This window comes from Denticeps clupeoides, chromosome 14 (assembly GCF_900700375.1).
Source record: "Denticeps clupeoides chromosome 14, fDenClu1.1, whole genome shotgun sequence".
NCBI lineage: Eukaryota > Metazoa > Chordata > Actinopteri > Clupeiformes > Denticipitidae > Denticeps > Denticeps clupeoides.
The window spans coordinates 18,084,483-18,101,206 of NC_041720.1; the positions used below are offsets into that span (position 1 = coordinate 18,084,483).

At 39.8% G+C, this 16,724-nt stretch overlaps 1 protein-coding gene across 5 annotated transcripts in view; it reads right to left on the reverse strand.

The window, feature by feature from the left end:
- The window catches only part of cdc42bpb (CDC42 binding protein kinase beta (DMPK-like)), a 49,420-nt gene that overhangs the window by 17,283 nt on the left and 15,413 nt on the right, over window positions 1-16,724 (reverse strand). For all 5 annotated transcript variants that reach the window (XM_029002360.1, XM_029002358.1, XM_029002357.1 and 2 more), the window contains exons 3-13: window positions 16,014-16,097; window positions 15,742-15,837; window positions 15,191-15,339; window positions 12,415-12,508; window positions 10,425-10,625; window positions 4,094-4,342; window positions 2,936-3,173; window positions 2,388-2,486; window positions 2,057-2,190; window positions 1,099-1,341; window positions 753-863 (exon numbers count right to left, since the gene is read on the reverse strand). In XM_029002360.1, the coding sequence (XP_028858193.1) occupies window positions 753-863; window positions 1,099-1,341; window positions 2,057-2,190; window positions 2,388-2,486; window positions 2,936-3,173; window positions 4,094-4,342; window positions 10,425-10,625; window positions 12,415-12,508; window positions 15,191-15,339; window positions 15,742-15,837; window positions 16,014-16,097 (1,698 nt within the window). The remainder of the gene's footprint in view (window positions 1-752; window positions 864-1,098; window positions 1,342-2,056; window positions 2,191-2,387; window positions 2,487-2,935; window positions 3,174-4,093; window positions 4,343-10,424; window positions 10,626-12,414; window positions 12,509-15,190; window positions 15,340-15,741; window positions 15,838-16,013; window positions 16,098-16,724) is intronic.

The window sequence follows — 16,724 nt, forward strand, 5'->3', positions numbered from 1 at the left end:
CATTTCAACTTCATTTCAGCCCTGCCACAAAAGGACCTGCTGAGATCATTTCAGTGAACCTCTCGTTAAGCCAAGTTAGAGTGTTGAAGAGCACAAGGCTGGAGATCATTCATGTTGACGGAGTTAGAATAGAAGAGGAGTTGAGTAAGCTGTTTGATCGGGGCGCTATCAGTGAAGAGCTTGCTCAGGAATGGCAGCAGGCAGGTGTGAGTGCATCAGCATGAACAGTGACGCAAAGATTTTTGGAATTTGTCAAAATGTTCAGCGACGAAGCCAGGCCACTGTCATGGATGCCCACTGCTCAACCAAGGGGGATGGTTAAAAGCAGAGGACACATTTCTTTGTGTCACCGTGTGCTGTGCTACAGTGTTTCTTCACTTTGAAAAACATCAAGTACAGGGATTGGCAGAAGTGTATTGACAGCATGCCAGGGTGAGTTGCAGAGGTCTTTAAAAAGGGCCAACTAGGCAAATATTGACTCTTTGCATAAACGTGATGTAATTGTCAATAAAAGCCTTTGAAACGTAGAAAATGCTTGGAATTATACTTAAATACAGCAGAGGCACAATTGACAAAAAGATCTAAAAAACACTGATGCAGCAAACTTTGTGAAAACTGGTATTTTTGTCATTCTCAAAACCTTTGGCCACGACTGTACAGTGGAGTACGGTTTGACCTCGCACGCAACATTCAGCAGGCATTCAGCAGGACCGGAGTAGTGAGACACGGTCCTGGAATAGTACGGCTCTGACCTTTAAGCTCTCCAGCTCACACTCCAGCTGCTTGGAGTATCCCTCACTGTGCTCTCTCAACTTCCGCTCCTTAGAGGCGTCCGCCTTGGCACCTTCCAGCTGAGCCTCCAGCTGAGGAGTGCACATCAACAAAAAGATTAATGCACAAAACACCACAGAACATCACAGGTCATAAACAATAATTTTTACCATTTTCTGTGCTACAGAACCCTGCTCAAATGACCTTGTTGACCAGTTAGGGAATCTAGCACACTTATGAACCCACATCCACTGCATCAACTATCTTGCTCAACATAGTGTCTTATTGCACTTGTAAAATACAGGCATCTTGGTTCTCTTGAATCACCTCCTTCCGGGCCTTCTCCATCTTACGGATGTCCTGGCGCATGGCATCGATCTTCTGCATGACCACATCCATCTCCTCCTCCTTGTCCCGGAGCTGGCGGGAAAGGCGCTGCTTTTGGGAGCGCAGCTCGGCCATACGTTCGTTCAGCTCGGAGAACTCCTGCATGGCCAGTTTGCGCTGCTGGTGAGCATCCTTCAGCTCCTTGGTTTGAGACTTCATCCGGTCCAGGGCGTCCGCTAATTGCTGAAAAGAAAGAAGCCGGGGAAAGAGTGTGTGATAGCAAGTCACCTTCACTCTCTACCTAAAAAAAAATTCACCTTTTAACCTCCTCTTCTGAATTTCATACCCAATCATCCTTACAACTAAACTGGTGGATCTCACATGATAGCAAAAAGCATAACAAAGTCACAGTTTCAAACCCCACTTACTACCATTACACACTTAACCCTGAGTGTCCCCAGGGGGGACTGCCCTGTAACAACTGATTGGAAGGCGCTCTGGATAAGGGAAATGCCAGAAATACCTCAAATTACACAACAAGCCATTACTGATTAAGAGTCAGATCTGGATTCCAATGCTGAGACTGAATGAATTAGACTGCAATGTGATCTGGTGGCTACCTAATGGAAAAATTACATCAATCCTAACAAAGCGGACTAGTGTGCATCAGCTCCGGTGCCATGCTGAAGTTCTGGGCCAGGATGTTAAGTTCATTGCAGAGGACTGGATTGATTTTAATCAGCCACATGAGTCATAGGAACCACATTCAACACAAACCTCATAAGAGGAGAAAATTACTCCAGAGATCTTCAAAAAATAATTCATATTTTGCACATGCGTAAGACTGAACAAACTTGCCAACGTCTAGACTGCAGATTTAAACATCTAGACTACTTTATTTTAAAGAACAACTGTAGTTCCCTTTTTAACAACTGTTCAAAAACATTCCTATACTTACCTTGTGGATGTCCTCTTTCTCCTGCTTGAGGGCCTTGACTTGCTTGTCCAGGGCCTTCAGCTTGGTGGACGAGCTCTCATAGTCCTGGCGCAGAGTCACTGCCTCCTCCAGCTGATGCTCGAGTCTATCAGAATCTGGGAAGACAGGCAATCGACAGTTGAACATTGATGCTGTTGGCAGGTTGAGGTGTTCAGTACATTGCAATCCAAGCAATGTTAAGTTCAAATACATGTAGTTCATACAGGTTAAATCACTTTTTTTTTTTCATAAATGTAATAAAAATGACATTCACACATATTTTATTCTGAAGATGAACCGCTCATGCCCTTACCAGCAAGTTTCTTTTTGAGGCGATCAATTTCTTCGTTCAGCTTCTTGATCTCTTTATCTCTGCCCAGGGTACTGCGGCCTACACCTGCCTGGGTGGATTCTGGGGCAGAAGAATGTAATGTAACGTTACAAACTCTCCACACCATAGACACACTATTCCCCCTGAAGACAATGGAGAAATAAATACACGTGAACCAGATTTCTACACAATTTCTTATGACCAGAAGAATCAGATGATTACAGAGGATGATATCATAAAACACATTAAAACCAATTAGTCAGGGGTTTCAAATCAATGGGCTGAAAAATCATATATATATAAGAGGGCTCTCTAGAGTATATAAATAAAGTCTGTTATATTTGTGGATTTTTATGTAATTGGGTTCTCTTTATCAGAGTATGTTGCACAGACATGTGGATTAAGAAATTTGCAAAAAAGGGTAGAAACCTTCAGGCCCCACAGTATTTATTTCAGTATAAACTTTTTGCAGTGGGATTCATTAAACATTAATCTGTAAAATGGGGAGAGTAGAAGCAGACTACTCTTACCCTGCAACTTGCGGCTCAGCTCCTGCTTCTCCTGCTCCAGGCAGCGGATTCTCCTCTCAAAAGCCTCAACCTGCTGAGCACCATCAACCTGGCTCCGCCCTTCACAGTCCAACTCCGAGCCAACAGCACGCCACACGCGCCCGCGATCTGAGAAGCAGCTGTCGGTGGTGTAGGTGAAACCCACGAAAGGAAGGTGCTGACCAGTGAAGCCCGTGTGGGACACTGGAGGAGCAATGTCCTTAAGTGACACATAAAAATAAATAAATAATCTGCAAGTATTTACTTTGCTTCTTAAATGCTATAATACAAAAACTGCTATTTATTTAAGTACTTTGTGAAATCAGATCAAAAGAATAACATTTTTAAAATAAACATCAAAATCTCACAGTGATTACTAGAAATGTGAGTACTCATTCTCAATGAAGATTAGGATTGTTAAGCAATCGTATTTGCAGTTTTATCAGTCAAAGTCCCATTCTTAACCACTCACAGCTGCCAGCTCTGCAACAGTGGCCCGGCTTAAACAATAATCAGTTATTGTTTTATGTAAAATTATTTCAAATGATTACTTTTGTAACATCCAGTCTGTAATTAATATTTTACTTTACTTGAAATGTAACTGAGCCTCATAATGCATGTGAAGGATTTGTGACATGGCAAAATGAGGGCATTGTTGCAAAACAGAATGCATCAAAATAATTTTTATGTAATCACTGGAAGCCAAAACTGTAATTGAATTTGAAATAGTCCAGATGTACGGCGGTCCCTTCTGTGTTGATTCAGGATCACAGCAGCAGCATCATGAACACACACACACACACTCACACCCACACACATATATATATATATATTAGGGCTGCACGATTTGGGGGAAAAAAAAAAAAAAGACATATTGCGATTATTGAGATCAATATTGCGATATGCGATTGCGATATGATAAAGGACACTTGCTTGTATATCAATGAAAAGTCGCATACTAATAGTGAAATGTTTAATTTCAAAGTGAAACATACAAACTACTAATAATCGTGCAGCACTAATATATATATATATATATATATATATATATATATATATATATATATATATATATATATATATATATATATATATATATATATATATATTTTTTTTTTTATACAAAATTTTTGACCTTACCGGGTTTTTCAGCACATCATCATCCACATCAAAGTTGGACGTGTCAGAAGGGGAGCTAACGTCAGGAATATATGGTGCCTCTGTGTTTCGGATGTTGTCCCAGTTGATGCCCGAGAAGAACAGGTGTCTTTTGAAGTCCTCAATGCCATTTTGTCCAAGGCGTCGCTCTCTGCTGCAAATGAGCCGTTGAATCAGGTCCTTGGCGTCTTCAGACACATCAGTAATGTGTGAGGGAAACTGAAAGCGCTCCTGAAACACAAAGCAGAGGCAAAAGTATAAAATGTTAAACTAATTCATACATTTTTTTTATAGATTTGTACTAGCATAACAGTTTTGTAGTGTATTTTGTTGGTTGAGAGTTGGAAACATTAAAAGATTATTGTGTTGAAATGCTTTTAATGTCACAGTGATTAGTTCAACAGTCCATTTTCTTGACTCAATTAACCAATCACAGGCTCTTGCCTCCGTGCTAATGTAAATCCAGGTGGTGACTTTTTCTTAACTCAACACTATTCTTGATACTACAGCACACATGGAGAAAAAACAAAGACAGGAACTTAATAAAAAAAAAAACTGTTTAGAATATATATATATATATATATATATATATATATACACACACACACACACACACACACACACACACACACACACACACACACACACACACACACACACACAAAGAAATTTGATAAATAAATCGAGTGATAAAGAATGAATAAACAAATAAATGAATGTTTTTAACCTAAAAAAAACAGCGTTTCTTGAATCTCATGCCACAGAAGTTAAAATATATGCGCATTGTGAAATTAGATAATTGTAAAAACCAGAGAGTGAAGTGAAGTTGTTGTATCGTTAACATCCACTGTGATAAATTAGAAGACTCGCTAAGAAAAGCATTCCTGTCTATACTAGACTCAGTTTAAACAAAATATAATAGAACCTACTCATGAAGGTGGTCACACACTTGATCTTGTACTGACCTTCGGTTTAAATATAGAAGACAGTCACTCTTCAACAATCTGAAATAATCTCAGATCATTTCCTTATAGTTTTTTAAAATATATCGTGGACACAATAAAATCAACTCCATAGGGATGGTAGTAGCCTAACACACTTGCCTATGAACCAGAAGACTACAGAGGTTCAAACCCCACTTAATACCATTGTGTCCCTGAGCAAGACACTTAACCCTAAATTGCTCCGGGGGGGACTGTCCGTGTAACTACTGAAGTCGCTCTGGATAAGATGTAAATGTAAAAATGTAAACTCCCCTGGTTATAGACAAACGGACAATTACATCAAATACAGCACAGAGGTTTATTAATACCCTACCAGATTAAGTTGATCAGATAATGCTGATCAACTTAAAAATGTAATACCTTGGTATAGTGATCACACGCATTCGCTTAAGAAGACCACCCGGAAATTAGAATGTAAATGGCCTCAAAGTAAATTGAACGTATTCCGAACAGAGAGCCTCCTCAACTATAGGAAAGCTCTTAGAACTGCTCGATCGACGTATCTCTATTTGTTAGACAAGAACAAAAATAATCCAATATTCATGTTTAACACTATAGGCAAACTAACCAGGAATAAGACAGAAACGGATACTACCACTCAATATAATCATAGTAGCGAATATTTTATGAACTTCATTAATACTAAAATTGTTAGGAATAGAGATAAGATTAAAAGCATAACAAAACAGCTCCATTGATATTACTAGGAAAATATTCATCAAATAGCAGACCACCGATTAGAACGCTTAAACCTTCTTAAAGAGCCTGAATTAAACTAATCTCATCGTCAAATCAATGTACTTGCAAGTTTCCTTAAACAAGTAGCACCCGATGTTATAAATCCTATCCTCAAAATTATTAACTCGTTGCTTAGCACCAGCCACGTACCAAGTTCGTTCAAGGTAGCAGTCATCAGACCACTGATTAAAAAACCTGATCGTGATCGCAGTTAGCTTTCGAATTATAGACCCGATATCAAACAGCATCTCGCTGCTTGTCCTGATTTACCTGAGTGCAGCGTTTGACACTATCGATCATGCTATTCTCCATGACAGGTAGAGAATGTTATTGGGATTAAGGGAATAGCCCTTGTATGGTTCAGATTAGGGCTGCACGATTTGGGGAAAAAGACATATTGCAATTATTGAGATCAATATTGCGATATGATAAAGGGCACTTGCTTGTATATCAATGAAAAGTCGCATACACATTACTAATAGTGAAATGTTTAATTTCAAAGTGAAACATACAAACTACTTATAACAACTTGAAATGCCCAGTGCTTTCAAAATACAATATTCTACAAAACTAAATAATCACAAAAAAGTCTTTACTTTAGAAAATATTACTGTCGAACGACAAACCCTGGTAAGGCTAAACAACTGTTTTGATTATATTTGGCCATTATAAAATCCCGTATTGTAGTTCTTACGTTTAACCAAAACGTTGTTTGGAGGCCGACTTGAACACAGGGATGAATAACTTTGCTATCTTAGCCTATCTTAGCTAGTTAAACAGGTGAATTTCTTTAGGAAACCTTCAAAGTTTGAAAAAAGTTAACTAAACAGCTAAGAACAGTCTAAATAGTTAATGCCTACGTTTAGCCAAAACGATTAGATTAATCGTGCAGAAATAGTTCAGATCATATTGGACAGATTGGTATCAGTTTGTGGACATCAATGGTGATTTGTCTTCACATAGTAAAGTACAGTTTGGTGTTCCACAAGGTTCTGTCCTAGGTCCGTTGCTTTATTCCTTATACATGTAGGTGACGTCATTCACAAACACTGTATTAGCTTTAATTGCTATTCTGACGACACACAGTTGTATTTATCAGCAATGCCAGACGAGAGGCAGCACCTTAACAGAATAGATAATTGTCTGAAGGATATTAGACAGGATGCTCACCAACTTTCTTCTGTTATACCCTGATAAGGCAGAAGCTCTTGTACTTGGGCCTCAAGCAGCCAGATGTAAGCTGTCTGACTACATCATAACTCTGGATAGTGCAGAAGTAAAGGCTCTAGGTGTCATCATCGATACAGGTCTCTCATTCGATTTGCATGTACATAATATCACTAGGATAGCATTCTTTCTTGCAAAGATAAGAAACATTATCTCAATGCACAATGCAGAAAAGTTGGTCCGTGCCTTTATTACATCAAGGTTAGATTACTGCATCTGTCCCAGACACAGTTTCAATGACTAAGTCCACTTAATTACACAATCACCTGGTCAAACACAGACAGTGTGACTATAACCACATATCTCAGTATCACTCGTACAATACCACCACCTGCCAATGTTTCTGTTTGTTCTCTCCGAGACACTAAATCAAGTGCACAGAGCACCAGCCATCACCACTATTCACCTTAGTTAGGTTTTCCTAGTTAGAGTACCGGGCCACTGTTGCACAAATATACCACTATAACCACATATCTCAGTATCACTCGTACAATACCACCACCTGCCAATGTTTCTGTTTGTTCTCTCCGAGACACTAAATCAAGTGCACAGAGCACCAGCCATCACCACTATAACAACTAAAGCTTCAGGGGTTTTCAAAGGGACCAGTAGCAGTATAATGTACATGTAATGTACACCATGACACTGGACTAAAACCTACTCTGTTCTGTCCAGTACTTTTCCTCTTCTCGAACAAATCATCACAAACACTGACACCAATTGCAGGCTCACTCTACCATGGAAGGGGGTCCCTCTCTGAATCAACTCAAGATGGCGGTGTACAGCTGGGTTCTTTGAATTACTGCTCGGCATTTCAGGCAGAGAAAAAAACGGAAAATATGACAGACACAGATCACAGCACAGTTTTTACATTTTCAGAGAGCTGTAGAATATCACAATATGTACAGTATATCGTGATATAATTGTATCGTGACCCATGTATCGTGATACATATTGTATTGTGAGATCATTGCCAACACACCTAGTTTGAACTCTGTGTATAATTTGGAGTGATGATGTAGCACCCTCTCAGGTGCACTGATATTATTTGTATTATTTTTGTTATTATCTGTACAGCAAGTGTATTTTTGTTTCATTATATGTTCATATAATATGTTTATATCTTGTTTAAACTGTGTAATGGTACGCAGAGTTTATTTTGTGCTGTCCTATTATAGAGGGGGATGGAGAGCATGTGACAGGAAGAGTTGGGAGAGAAGAGACAGGAGACAACGTGGTGGAAGCGTTTTTTCTTAATTTTAATTTAATTAGTGAAGTTACACGCTTTTGGTTAAAAGAGCAAATGCATGCACATGCATTTATGGTGTACTAGTTTGGGAGTTAAATATTTTTCATGCATGAGGGTGCATAGTGCATGGCGGAGGTTCGCTGACTTCTAAAAAAATAGCCATTGCTATAAAGGGTAGAAGTGCACAGACTTCGGTGGGAACTCTGCACGCGGCGGAGACCGGGAGACCAGCGCGACGCGGGATGGCCCGGTGCTGTGGAGGCGTTGGACCACGCGAGGAGCGTTAATTTTACATTAGGAGCTGCACCGAAGAAAGGTTTGTTTTTGCAGACGGCAGAAGCAGATCGTGGGGACAATACTGGAAGAAGTAGTGAGTAGACTCAACACACCAGTTTGAGCTCCACCAAGCGCGCCAACGATATTAAAAGGTACCTAGATGTGAACATTTAAAACCCGGGTATTTTATTTTATTTGTGTTATTGTTTTAATCTTTATGTGGTGTGGGTTTTCCCCTGTATAATTGTTGGGGATGGAAATAAATGTTCAGTTGTAATATATAGTTCTATTGTACCTGTGTTTTCATGTGTTGTGGTTTTATGGGAATTGAATTATAAATTAGTGCAAGGGAGGTGAATCGCATACAGCTATAGCCATTCCAACAGGCTAGCCTGAGCTCTTCGACACACTGCGAGATCATAACCCTAGACAGAAATTAAATGTACTTGGTAACTTCCACTTAAACTCCTCCCTTGCATCATATATAGGTGAATCTGGTGGTGGGTTCTTTAAAATTTTATCATTGTAAAAACAAGTTTAGTGGGAGTGTTACAATGATGTTACAAATACTTTATTAAATTTGTCCTGCTGCTCGCTTTGATAGAGACAACTTTGAAGCACTTCTTGCAAGTAGGTCCACATTTTTTGGTTTTCCCCATTAATCTGGTTGATTAACATTTTCTAACAAGCTTGATGCTACAGAATTATAATTAATAGTAAACATGTAAACATTGGGTCACCCGGTAGCCTGGGGGAGGGGCTGACCGCTGCAATGCCTGTTGAATATTGCTGTAGTCTGGCAGGAATTCCTGTGAACCATCAAATGCAATTATCGATACCAGTGCGTAATGATATCAAAACTATTACTAACATTTTGTAGCGGTTTTTAAATAAGTATCTGCGAATGTTTTATTTTTTGACAACATTACAGTGTGTTCCTTTTCAGATGGACCCAGGATGTTTAATGTACAGCAAGTACAGCAGCGCTAGGGCTGTGCGATTAATCCAATTTTAATCACAATCACCATTTCGGCTGCCACAATTAAATTAATAGTCAGCAATATTAACATTTGAATAGCAGGCTCTGCTGCATATCAAATCAAGCACTTTCTCAGCCAATAGTAACCAAACCACCAGGGGGTGAACAGAAGCATAGACTGTATGAGCGGCAACCTCATTGTGACAGAGTGAGATATATATACCCTAGTACCACTTTTCCACTGCTCTGGTTCTTGTGCCGGTTCCCAATACTACACAGGATAGACACAGCTAGTGTACAGACAACTGTATATATTGCACTTTATTGTCTGTAGTTCTTAACAAATCTATTAAAAATGGCCTTCCAAATAAACAGGTAAATAGATGTTAACCTTTTATATATAGTGACCTGCCTTCTGAAATCTCATAAGACAGAAAATGTTGACATGCTGGTTTTTATTGTAGACCTGGAGAATACACTGCTCCCCGGGCGCCTGTCATGGCTGCAAACTGCTCACTAAGGATGACTGTTAAAAGCTGTTGTGTTGTGATGGTTAGTGATGGTTAAAAGCAGTTGTGTTAAAAGATCATTGTGTGCACCGTGTGCAGTGCTCTGTATCACAATGACAATCACTTCACTTTCACTTTTGGATTCTGATAATTCTGACAGGCATCTCTTCACATGAGTTGGTTCGCTATCACCTGAAGCCCTGGTATTGCCATCAGCATTAAAAACTGGTGCAACCCTAGTCATTAACAGTTATGCATAACAGTCTGAAGAACACTCATGAAGAACTGAATCAACTTGAACAACTTAATGATTCCTCCATACTTTACTCACCTCGTGGTTCATGATTTTGCCATAGGTCTCCACCAGTGACTCTGCGTAAAAAGGTGTTTCACCATACAGCATCTCGTACATGCAAACCCCCAGAGACCACCAGTCACACTCTGGTCCATACTTCCCCATCCCGTCCTCCATTGCCTGCAGGATCTCTGGGGAGATGTAATCAGGTGTTCCCACAGCAACGGAAGACTGGACCTGAGCAGGGCAAATGGGAAATAAAATTAAAGGAATGTGAAAAAGTTGAAAAATTTAAATAAATGAAAAACACATCCAAATAATGAATATATTGACATTTTATGACATCTATAACATTTTTGAAGACCCAAGGTGTGTATGAAAGTCTTAGCAGTTTATATGCAGTCTAATACAGTAAGTTTACATGAGCAGATGATCATTGGCCTCTATGCTATAGTACAGACAGGAGCTGGTGGCCGCCCTCCCAATCACACTACTGTTGGTCATGTCTTAATGGTGGTTTTGTATCTAAAGAAAGAAAGTGAAGTGATTTGTCACATGTGATACACAGCAGCACAGCACACAGTGCATACAGTGAAATTTGTCCTCTGCATTTAACCCATCACCCTGAGTGAGCTGTGGGCAGCCATGACAGGCGCCCGGGGAGCAGTGTGTGGGGAGGGTGCTTTGCTCAGTGGCACCTCAGTGGCCCCTTGGCGGATCGGGATTCGAACCGGCAACCTTCTGATTACGGGGCCGCTTCCTTTACCGCTAGGCCACCACTGCCCCACCATCTAGGAGTATGTGTGTGTCTTTGTGCAAGAGAGAAAGACTTTTGTTAACCAGTCTCGGCTTTTTGTAATGGCCAGCATGGCTTGAAGACTTGTCACCGCTCCCAAAACGATGTCATAGCCATGCCGCTGACAAACACTCACATATACACATGCATGTGCACACTGGGGTTTCTATTTATAGAACTTATTCTCCTCTCATTCGAATAAAATCGTAGTCAGACTGATATAATCGTCCACTGACAGTATAGCCTCAGAGATGATTTAGTCAGTCAAACTCTGACATGTCAGTCAAAACAGATGAAAATGCACAAACAGTCTTCCCACTGTGGGAAGTAGGGTGAATAATCTACACTTGAGAAACTGTCTTGGCTCCACCAATCAAAATCTAGGACAGCATCTCTTCTTCCGACGCCAAAAGAGGTGCTGGGATGGTCCCCCTGTCTCCATACAGAGTGCTGAAGCAATGTAGATAAAAGAGTAGGCCACACAAAGATGCAATTTATGATTCGGCTTTAACGACCTTTAAAAAACTATTTTGCAAATGTACAACTTTCAAGTACTTGAGTAGAATTAAATTAAGTACACCATTTTTAAAATCTGATTCATCTTCTTTCATAGCTCATGTGGCCATTATTGGAGCTTTTGGTGTTGGGGTCACCCTGACTTTTCTGCAGCAATGCAGTTGCATACATAATGGACATTGCCTGGTTGAAGCCATTGTACCCTGAATTGTCCCATTTGGTCTGTTAAACGCCAAGTGTAAAATGTCCAGTTTTGTGCAGCAGATAACATACATTTAGCCCACATACAGGCTTTGACAGTTGCACTTTCTGCACACAAGGAAAAACTCCTATTTAAAATTGATTTTAAAAAAAGGGAGAAAACCTTGAGAAGGAACGAGTGGAAAAAAGTAATCCTCTTCCAGGGCCGAGTGAGCAAGCAATACGGGTCAGAGCAAGGTTTGTACTAAATAGTCCAAAATGGTAAACTGGAGAAAGGACCTGCTAATGTTTGAAGGCACTGGACAGTGAGGGTCTCTCCAAGGGGACTGTCCCTGTAACTGATTGTAAGTCGCTCTGTACTGCCATGAATTTAAATTTAAAATTGTACTTTAAAGACAACTTCATGATTCCTCAAAAATTGTATATTAAGACACGCACAGAAACAAGACAATGTTTTAATGATGTAAAATTTGTAGATTGAAGGAGAATCTTGCGTTGAGACTGATTGCTCACCGTGCCGTCCTGCATCATTTTTAGACAAGATCCAAAGTCTGCCAGACGGATATGGCCATTCATGTCCAGCAGCACATTGTCAGGCTTTATGTCCCTGCCAAAAAAGAAGTGGGTAGAAAAGGACATTTTCAAACAATAATTTTTAATGATTGAAATTACACACAAGAGCCCAGCAGTAAGCCTTTAAATAAATATTTCTACAAATATTCAATATTTCATCTCAAATACTTAATACAAACTAAAAAACCTATGAACATGATCGCTTCTCCTTGGCTAAAACCAGGGATGAAATATAGAGTGCCAAAGGCTTCAGTGCTTGAACCTTTATTATTCTCTTAGTACTTACTGCCTCTTTATTTGTTGATTAGTAATCATGGAATATTGGCCTGCTTTCGTATTTCTAATAACTTGTTTGCATAAGGACTAATAGTTAGTCATTCTGCAGACTGGATGTTGATGGATGCTCAGCTGTCCCTTGTACATCAGTTATTAATGCCAGTGTGGTTGATGCATAGAAAACAGTGCATGCATTCTGAATTACTAACTCACTGTTTGACCTTGTCCAGCAATCTCTAAAAACAGCTGTCTTTCAGTCACATTGTTATGAGGATGCACAATTTCAGGTTACCTTTCCTCGCAAGGTAATAATCGAAAAACAATTCTATTCTTAAGTATTATTATTGCAGGGCATTTTTGTACAAACCTGGTACACACGTGTCGTCTTATGAAAAACAAATTTCTAATTAACATCCATGTGTTAAAATGTATTAAAAAATGCTTTTATTTTTTATTAGCATTTTCTCAAGCCCAGAATACAACAAACTGATATTTAGCTCAATGAGTTTTATCAATTTTGATAGAAACTATTCAATTTATATATCCACGTAGCGTGAAAAAGGTAGTAAATATGATAATGGTGTGTATATGAGCCAAATGCTCCTGTTTGTTATTCTGTGTCTTTGACCTGGTGGTGTCCCTGCAGGTGACTTTGCATGTTAACTGTTGCGGAAGCTTTCGGTGGGAATTAGTCACACTGCATACAGACCTGCCATTTGTGGAATCAAGAACCAAAAAAATGCAAATGGTTTTATGCATTTTGCACTGATTTCTTGCCGTGACAGAGTCATTTTTACATTGCGAGGTGGAACTGCTTTTCTTGGTTAGAAGGATTAGAGTAGCGTGAACTACATAAAACCTGAGCATCTTTTCAGACGGAAGATCCTCACTACTTCACTTTCTGCCCGCCACCTGAAATTCACACCTTGACCTGACGCCATGTTAAATCAACCTATAAAGCCTCAAAAGGCTGTAAAAGTACATAAGTCAAATTACCTACAATGTGTTCATACAACATTTGGTACTGATTGTGAATTCACCTATAAAATGTTGCATGCCCTTGTTTCAGATTATTTTAAGCACTTTAATTGTTCCCTCATTATGTAAGGTCAGTGCTTGAACATTTGCATACAGTGGCCTTATGCAGAGCCTTAAACAAGGTTTGAGTATGTGTATGTATGTGTGGTTGTGTGTATATAATATACACACAAACACACCTTATCTTTTATAGTTTTCTTGTTTTCTCAGGGTATTGATCAGGGTTGAGCAAAGGATTATGGGTTGCTGTTCCTGGAGGGAAGCATTACTCAGGGAATTTTTCCTTGCCCCTGTCACCATGCTCACCAGAGGCTTTGAGCACTACATCACATTGCAAAGTGCTTTGTGCCAATGTACATTGCAAAAGAAGTGACAAAATATTAATCATCCAAAGAAAAAAGGGAACTGCACTCTTAAGGAAATGCCTGTGCCTCTCAAAGCTTGGCATTGTTCAGTCTCTTCCTTCTCCTCCTGCTGACTCCTGGCCGAGCCAGGAGGGAAGCCTGGAGCAGGGCCACACACAGAGTGCCCTCTGTTTCACAGGCCTGGCACCATACTGCGTACAGCGGGCAGCATGTAAACACAGAGTTCAACGTGCCTTCTCACAAAAACTGGTACTTAGCATTATACTGAAGGGGGAAGGCTTGTTTCCTCATTACCTTGGACTGGCCTTGCAAGGGATCTTTCATTATTGATTACTTCTATACAGAATGAAACAGAAACAGAATGAAATTGGGCTTGATTCCAGCCTTTACACTGGCGCCATGTGAAATTTCAGTATTTCGTATTTCTAGAAGCAGCTGCTATATCCAGACTTCCTGGAGGAGCAGAAGGAAGGAAGACTGTGTCTCATAAGCAAACTAGTCTATGAGAGCCCATGTCCCTGCTGGCCACAGTGGGCAGGAAGCTCACCACTCATCTCTTATCAGGAGCTAGACCTGAAAATACACATTTCTTTTCTGTTGTTACTATTTGTTTTGTTTAAGATGTCATTTAATCACATTAGCTAAAGTTGAAAATAATAAAGCTGTATGAAAGTGAATACATTTTCAGATACATTTAGGTGAAACTGCTTCTATGCTGCTTCAATAACTATGTTTTCATTTCAGAAAAAATCAGAAAATTGAACACTTAAATAACCGAAACAAAAATGACCAAAAGGAAACCGTATATTAATACAAATACTTCTACTTTCTGTTGAGATGAAGATTTCACAGTTTTCAGATATAATTGTTGTGTTTAAGTCCTTCATTTTAGGAAAATGTTATATTATATACATTTATTTTGTATAGATTTTTGTGCAGAGTCAATTCTTCCTTGAAAAGCAGCCCATTACATTAGACATTATGGTCATTTCCAGTTAGTCTGTGTGTCTGTTAGAGTGTGTTACACAGTCTTTTACCTGTGGACATATTGCTGTTGGTGGATTGAGTGAATGGCAAGAACCATTTCTGCCACGTAGAACTTGGCCATGTCCTCTGGAAGACGGTCCTCGAACTTACTGAGAAGAGTGAGCAGGTCGCCTCCCACATAGTAGTCCATCACCAGATACTGTATGTGTGAATTACATTATATTATCATTAAGGATGGGACAGAATTGCTCAAAACAATTACTTCAGTCCCAAAAAAAAATTGTATTCAATATGTCCAGAGTACAAATCTGTAGTTAATTAAAAGTCAGTGTCCCTTCCTTATTTGCGTTGTATCAAAGGGGTTTCATGCAAATTTCAGAAATAACGTTTCAAGCACGTTGAGTGACTTTGTGGCTAAATGGTGTGTTACAACAGACATCCAGTCAATTTGTTCTCCTGAATTTACCTGAAATTAGTACACAATGTACTGTGAACTTGTTTAAAACAGAAAAATTATAAACCAGGGGGCGAGCTTTCTTCTGGCCCGTTCTGTATGTGGTTAATTAATCATCACTGTATGTGTGAAGCAGCTTCTACACACCAAGAAGTTGTCATCTTGAAAGGCGTAGTGTAGGGTGGTGATCCACTGGCAGTCCCCGTGCACCAGAACATTCCGCTCCTCCCGGAAACAGGCTGTCTGTGGTGACCAAAAAATAAATAAATAAAAAAGCAAGATGAGTCCAAGTCCAAGATGAGTAGTGGATCATTTAGCATCCAGAATTCCATTTCCCTACATTTAGATAGTTCAGCCCCTCCCACTTGTGTTCGACAACATTAGTGTGACTGGTTTATGAGTTGCATCTTCGTCTTTACCTCAGCCCTCTTCAGCATCTCCCATTTGTTGAGGATCTTCATGGCGTAAACTCGCTCAGTGTTTTTCATCTTCACCACGGCAACCTGAACGAGTAGTACAGTGTGATTAATTGTCCCTTTCCCGAAAAGGTGGAAACTCATTGTTTCTGATTTTTGTTTTTTGCACCCGTAAATAACACCCAGATGTCTGAACATCTCTGCACTTTGTCCCTGCAACATTGGACCAGTGGTTCACCAGACATATGATGTGTGTGTTACACACACTTCTTACACAGCTTCTTTTCTGCCAGCCTTCAAAACCCACAAGTGAAGTCATTATGAAAACAAACCCTCTACACTCAGAATCTTCCCTCCCCATGAGTCTCTCGTCCTCTTTCTCATTCTCTCCTTATTTAGGCACAGATTTCAACAGAGGCAGTCAGCCTGACCTGATAGCACAAGGGTATGGAGGAGCCTGAGGTCGGATAATGCTGGTAGGCAAATTACTTCAGTTCATACACCAGCGGGACTAGTCAAACACTTTAGCTTGGCTCGGAGTAAGAACTTCTTTTCACAGTCTGCGGAGGTAGTGGATTCCTTCAAAAGATTCAAAACTGAAACGATTACTCCCTCCAAGCCAGTAAATAATAACTATGTTCTTATGTAACACCGGTACAGTGGCTACCATGGACTAATTTCAAGGACAATCACACATAGATTCTCTTTTTAGAA